The sequence below is a fragment of the Homarus americanus genome, unplaced genomic scaffold, assembly GCF_018991925.1.
Source record: "Homarus americanus isolate GMGI-L3 unplaced genomic scaffold, GMGI_Hamer_2.0 scaffold24922, whole genome shotgun sequence".
Taxonomy (NCBI): Eukaryota; Metazoa; Arthropoda; class Malacostraca; order Decapoda; family Nephropidae; genus Homarus; species Homarus americanus.
The window spans coordinates 5,511,586-5,518,540 of NW_024722610.1; the positions used below are offsets into that span (position 1 = coordinate 5,511,586).

At 44.7% G+C, this 6,955-nt stretch overlaps 1 protein-coding gene across 1 annotated transcript in view; it reads left to right on the forward strand.

Moving 5' to 3' along the window:
• Positions 1-270: 270 nt before the first annotated feature.
• The window catches only part of LOC121862936, a 10,592-nt gene continuing 3,907 nt past the window's right edge, over positions 271-6,955 (forward strand). The window contains exons 1-3 of the mRNA XM_042361382.1: positions 271-376; positions 2,478-2,663; positions 4,297-4,357. Of these exons, the coding sequence (XP_042217316.1) occupies positions 331-376; positions 2,478-2,663; positions 4,297-4,357 (293 nt within the window). The 5' untranslated portion in view covers positions 271-330. The remainder of the gene's footprint in view (positions 377-2,477; positions 2,664-4,296; positions 4,358-6,955) is intronic.

Here is a 6,955-nt window from a genome sequence, read left to right on the forward strand (position 1 = left end):
ATACACTGTACACACACACATACACCTACACAAAGAACTACGGGTACACAGAACACACACACACATCTATATAGACAAAAGCAATCACATCCATACACACTAGCAAGAGCATAACTGTAGTACAAATACTGCTCTTAAGTTTCTTACACTCAGATATTACCGTTGTGTGTGTGTGTGTGTGTGTGTGTGTGTGTGTGTGTGTGTGTGTGACCACAATATTCCCATATACTGCACAGTATTTGGGAGTATGATGTAAGAGGTGGTGAGGCTGCTGTTGGGTATAAAGGTGGTGGTGGTGAGGACTAGACCCACTCCACGGTACACCTCAGCATGGCCACTACTCTCCTCCTCCTCTTATTATTTGCACTCACCATGGGTAAGCCCCTCCTCCTCTTATTATTATTATTTGCCCTCACCATGGGTAAGCTTCTTTAAAACTAGTCACAATGTTCTCCTAGATTCTATATGTATACAGTACATTATTCAACAACTCATGACTTTCTTCGTCTACTCATTTTTTTTAATAATAACAAATCATTATAATACAGTACTGTATTATTTCCCCAAAGTCAAGACAATACAGTACAGTACTGTATTCTCTTAAGAGCAGATTTACCTGCTACTAAACTGTTACCTAAAAGATACACATTACTGTATCTTTATTTTTTTCACTATTATCTTAAAACTGTGAATTTCCTTATACTGATGGACTTAGGGAGATGCAGACGAGTGTACTGTACTTGATAACGTAAAGTGTACTCTTGCTAGACTAACCTAACCTAGTACTGTAATGTGCACTAAGGAACATTTACCACTCAGTCACATCCTTCAGTCTACTGTATAGTCACAAATTAACAGACAAGTTGAGATAAGATAAATAGGTCTTCACTTTGGTCTGGATTTGTGAGAGCCTGTTGGGTCTTTACCAGCCAATAACAATATTCTGTGCACGTGTGAAAATACGCCTGTTTATCTTGATAACAAAATATACAGTATACGTATTTACATAAAACTATAAAAGTGATCAGTCGCAAGCTAATACATAATATCTCCTCCAAATGGTCACGTGGTTTGTTGGTGACCTGTGACCTCTGTATAGTGGTCAAGAAAATAAAAGTTCTTAGGTTGTTTGAGGGATGTAGTGAGGCATCCTTGTATCCACTCACAGGTTAATAGGTTCAGATACACCATAACAAACCACAACATTGCACTATTCCCACCACCACTTGAGCATTGCTCCACCATACCCACCATTAAGAACCAAGCGGACTGTGAAGAGCTGCAGAAGGACCTCTGTGGGCTCCAGGAATGGTCGAAGGAATGGCTGCTGAGATTCAATGTCACGAAGTGTAAGAGGATGCACCTGGGACGTACCAACGGTAAGGAGGCGTACCATATGTCCCAACGGGATGAAGAAAATGTACTAGTTGAGACTGTGTGTGAGAAGGACCTAGGTGTGTATGTTGACAATGGGCTGAAGTTCTCGGGCCATTGTGAGAAGAAGGAAAATCAGGCAAATAAATTATTGGGTCTTATAAGAAGGTCGTTCAGATATCTACACGGTCCGTCCCTCGTGACGATCTTCAGGAGTGAAGTGCTTCCCCATCTGGAGTACTGTCACCCGATCTGGTCCCCGAGATATGCTAGGGACTGTCAGTTGGTTGAAAATGTTCAAAGGAGGGCCACCAAACTGGTGCCTGCACTTCGGCACCTCAGCTACCCTGAGAGATTGGAGCGCCTGAACTTGCCTAGCTTATACTACAGACGGGCAAGGGGGGACCTAGTTGAGGTTTATAAGCATCTCAGGGGGCACTACTCAGTTGAGTGTCCTTACTTGGAGCTGGCGGACGCTCGCCCCACAAGGGGTCACAGCTCAAGATTGAAGAAGCCGCAAGTCCAGAAAACCGTGAGGGCAAACTTTTTCGGAGTGAGGGTTGTAAACTCTTGGAACAATCTACCAAAGAGTGTTGTGACGGCACCGAGTGTGAGCTCTTTCAAGAGAAGACTTGACCAACACTGGAGCGGGTTCAGGTACATTCAGGAGCCGGTGCATGCCCAGTATTTGCCAACAGTGCGTGACAGAGACGTGACCGATCGCCCGGGCGGCTAGCGAGCCGACCTTTTGGTGAAGAATATAAAGGAAAAGAGACGTGACCGATCGCCCAAGCGGCTAACAAGCCGATCAGTGGCGAAGAGGATAAAAGTAAAAGTAAAAGTATTACCATTACCATATCCAGCACAATCTTCACCACACTGGAAATAAGTATTATCCTTGGTAAATTTTGTACCTGTATATGTATGTATGCACTGTATGAATTTTTACTCAATAAACTCAACATTCTCACCATCTCAAGTACATAATCTTCACCACTGCTCCAACATTCTCACCATCACAAGTGCACAATTTTCACCACTGCCCCAACATTCCCACTCTAATCCCCACCATTGCTACAACACTCAATTACTCTCCCTTACAGGTCAACAGTGCATCCACCCCTACGCTGCCATCGGGGGACGCTGCATCTACATTGATCCCTTCATCTTGGGGTCTATGCAAGAGGTGAGGAACGTGTGCCAGAGCCATCACGGGGACATCCTCTGGTTCGAAGAGGGCACTGACTGCGACTTCTACAGAGACCTCCTCAACCATCTCCACACTAACCGTAAGTGGGAAGGGAGAAGGAACGAAGGAAGAAAGGATAGCAGATGGAGACAACAAGGGATTAATGGGTTAGGTTCAGGTCATCACCATAGTGTAAGAAGGAGTAGAGTAGCAGGTTGTGGCAGGGATCCACACTTCTCTGGCAGATAGAATGAAAGAGGAAAACAAAGGCAACAAAAAATAACAAATAGTGGGTATGAAAATATACAAGGAGAAAGGTGAAATACAGTAGTAAAATTAGAGACAAGAGAAGAAGAGATATGAAAGAAAGTTTGAGGATTAAAGTAGGATATTTACCTCACATCCCAGACATCAGTCACCTGACCTAACCTAACACCCCCTAGGTAGAATTGCAGTGTTGAATCATCAGGTGAAATAGGGTAGGGTGCTTAATCTTCAGGTGATCTCAGACATCTATATATTCAAACTCAGTCTCTCCAGTTCACCATCCAGGTAATCCTTCCAAAAACCTTTTAGCCATTGAATTATAAACAGCAGTATATCCTTCACTCTTACTAGGAATTCTGATGACTCAAAAAACACAAATCTTGCAAATACTCCCAAGAGTTCACTCCTACACACACTTCTTTAAACTTCTAAAAAATATTTTCCTACATATGTATCTTTCACTATTGTGTCCTGGGTTCAATCCCATACCTGGAACAGGCATGAGAAGGATGTTATCCAGTGAGACTACCAAATGTAGCAGCTTTTCTCTGGGTTTGCTCCTGTACTGTACCGACACTCAACATAAAGGTCATACCAAAATAACAAAGAAACCAACCACATGAATGGCCAGTTAGCTGATAAATGGTGCAATGATAAATAAAAATAAACTAATAAAGAAGACGGTGAACCCAAGAAGATCCGGACTAAATGAGGGGACCACCTGTCAGGAAAAGCCGATTGTCCTGATTTTCCGGCTAATAATAAATGATATAAGAAACACCAAAAATACAATACTAATGTAGTGATACACAAATAACCGACGGGTCACGCAGCACCTACGGGCCTAAATTGTTCTTTGCTCTGGTTTAGGAATGTTTCTTAGGGAAACTTCTAGGAAGCTTCTTAGCCCAGAACCCCCAAAATTTTGTCCGGATCTTCCGAAATCCGGATTTCCCGGGTACGGATCTTCGAGTGTTTACTGTACTCCTATGAATTCTGTAGAGGACCTGTACAAACAATAATTCCACAAGACTACAGTACAGCACAGCACAGCACAGCACAGTACAGTACAGTACAGTACAGCACAGTACGGTACGGTGCCAGTTTCAAAAGGAGGCTAGATAGATTCATGGATGATAGAGAGTGGTAGTAACTCTCGACAGGAGCTGCCATGCACAGGCCAACCGGCCTATTGCAGACTTCTTATTTTCTTATGTTCTATAGTTCGGTACAGTACGGCACGACACAATACAGTACAATATGGTACGGTACAGTACCAGTACAGCACAGCACAGTACGGCACAATAGAGTACACTATGGCACGGTACAGTACAGCACAGCACAGTTCGGTACAGTACGGCACGACACAATACAGTACGGTATGGCACGGTACAGTACAGTATGGTATACTGTATGATACAGTAGTACAGTACAGTAATCCTTGACCAAAACCTTCATTTTTGCAGAACTCAACGAGAAGGACTACTGGATGGGAGTTACTGATACTGGACATGAGCTGTCCTGGCAGTGAGTGTTAAATATTTGTGGCTATTGTGTGTGTTGTGAGTGGTGGCTGTTGTGAGTGGAGGCTGTTGTGAGTGGTGGCTGTTGTGAGTGGAGGCTGTTGTGAGTGGTGGCTGTTGTGGGTGGTGGCTGTTGTGGGTGGTGGTTGTTGTGTGTGGTGGCTGTTGTGAGTGGTGGCTGTTGTGGGTTGTGGCTGTTGTGGTGGTATTGTGGGTGGTGGTTGTTGTGGTTGTTGTGGGTGGTTGTTGTGTGTGGTGGCGGAGTGGGTGGGTGGTTGTGGGTGGTGGCCTGGTATTGTGGGTGTGTGGGGTGGTGGTTGTGTGTGGTGGCTGTGGGTGGTGGCTGTGGGTGGTGGGTTGTGTGTGGTTGTTGTGGGTGGTGTGTGTGGTGCAGTGGTAGGTGGTGTTGTTGTGGGTGGTGGCTGTTGTGGGTGGTGGCTGGGGTGGTGGTGTGTGTGGTGGCTGGTGGTGGTAGCTGTTGTGGGTGGTGGCTGTGGGTGTGGTTGTTGTGTGGTGGCTGTTGGTGTGGTGGTTATTGTGTGTGGTGGCTGCTGTGGGTGGTGGCTGTTGTGGTGGTTTGGGTGGTGGCTGTGTGTGTGGTGTTGTGAGTGGTGGCTGTGTGGGTGGTGGCAGTTGTGTGTATTATGAGTGGTGTTGTGAGTGTTTTAGTGGTGTTGTGGGTGTTTTAGTGGTGGCTGTAGTGTTTGGGTGTTTAGTGCTGTTGTGGGTGTTTTAGTGGTGGCTGTTGTGGGTGTTTTAGTGGTGGCTGTTGTGGGTGTTTTAGTGGTGGCTGTTGTGGGTGTTTTTAGTGGTGGCTGTTGTGGGTGTTTTTAGTGGTGACTGTTGTGGGTGAGTGGCTGTTGTGGGTGTTTTAGTGGTGGCTGTTGTGGGTGTTAGTGGTTAGTGTTTTAGTGGTGGCTGTTGTGGGTGTCTTAGTTTACTTTGTCGGTGTTGGTCAGTGGTGGCTGTTGTGTTTCAGTGGTGGTGTTGTGTGTTTTAGTGGTGGTGGGTGTTTGGGTGGTGGCTGTTGTGGGTGTTTTAGTGGTGGCTGTGGGTGTTTAGTGGTGTTGTTGTGGGTGTTTTAGTGGTGGCTGTTGTGGTGTTTTGTGGCTGTTGTGGGTGTTTCAGTGGTGGCTGTTGTGGGTGTTTTAGTGGTGGCTGTTGGGTGTTTTGTGGTTACTGTTGTTTGGTGTTTTAGTGGTTGTTGTTGTGGGTGTCTTAGTGGTTGCTGTTGTGGGTGTTTTAGTTGTGGCTGTTGTGGGTGTTTTAGTGGTCGCTGTTGTGGATGTTTTTAGTGGTATGTTGTGGGTGTTTTAGTGGTGGCTGTTGTTGGTGTTTTAGTGTTTTTATGTGTGTGCTGTTGTGGGTGTTTTAGTGGTGGCTGTTGTGGGTGTTTTAGTGGTGGCTGTTGTGGGTGTTTTAGTGGTGGCTGTTGTGGGTGTTTTAGTGGTGGCTGTTGTGGGTGTTTTAGTGGTGGTTGTTGTGGGTGTTTTAGTGGTGGCTGTTGTCGGTGTTTTAGTGGTGGCTGTTGTGGGTGTTTTAGATTGATTTGATTTTGATTTTGCCGCTTGCAGCGGCTACTTTATTGTGCACCCCACACTCATCCTGTGAGCGGAAGCGCAAAAGGATTACAGAGTAGGGTTTACAAAGGGTTATAATAATTAACCCCCGTTGTCAGGATATTATGACACTGAATGTTACACAGTATTTCATTACATTATTTGTTTAGTTCTATACATAAAGGGTAACTTATTCACAAATGCGTGAGTACAGGCGTGTGAGGCAGTATGTCTGGCCTCACACTTTGTTATTCACATTTACGTGAGAGGTATTCAAGCACATTGCGTATTTGGTTCTGTACATGAGAATTGATAGAGTTACTAAGTGCAAAAAAGTGGATACAATCTTAATATATCGGCTATCTTGCCATTAGAGATGAAGTATTGTGCCATTTCACACACAGTGTGATTGGACCTGTCCCTAAAAGGTTCTATCTTCACACAGTCGAGGACGTAGTGTTCAAGTGTGTGGCCATATGTATGGCCACACACTTTACAGTTAGTTTTGTTTACATCTGCTTGAGGAACATACTGCCAAAGGTACTTATATCCTAACCTTAATCTAGCGGTTACAACATCTTGTAATCTAGTGATCTTGTTACTTGCTCCATATACATGTTTCACTTGATACATCTCATCATGGTAACCTATGGATCGACTAGTGCCTGTTTGCACTTGTCTACTTGCGTCAAACTCATCAATAAGTTCTTTCCTAATTACAGTTTTAAGGGTTCTTTTTGACAGACCCAAATTGTATTCAACGGTGTCTTTGTTAGACGCGAGTTTGGCGAGGGCATCAACTCTGTCATGTTTTATGAGGCCTATGTGAGAGGGGATCCACAACAGTTTGACCTTGACACCCCGGTCAACAAGGCACGCATATATTTGTGTCTGGCTTCAGAGGCAAGAGCGTGACAACCTGAGTCGAGGGTACCAAGGGCAAGTAGTGAGGATAGAGAGTCAGTGATGATGAGACTGTCAGTAACAGTGGTTTCAATGAATTTAATAGCTGTGAGTATGGCAACTAATTCAGTTTTGGAAGC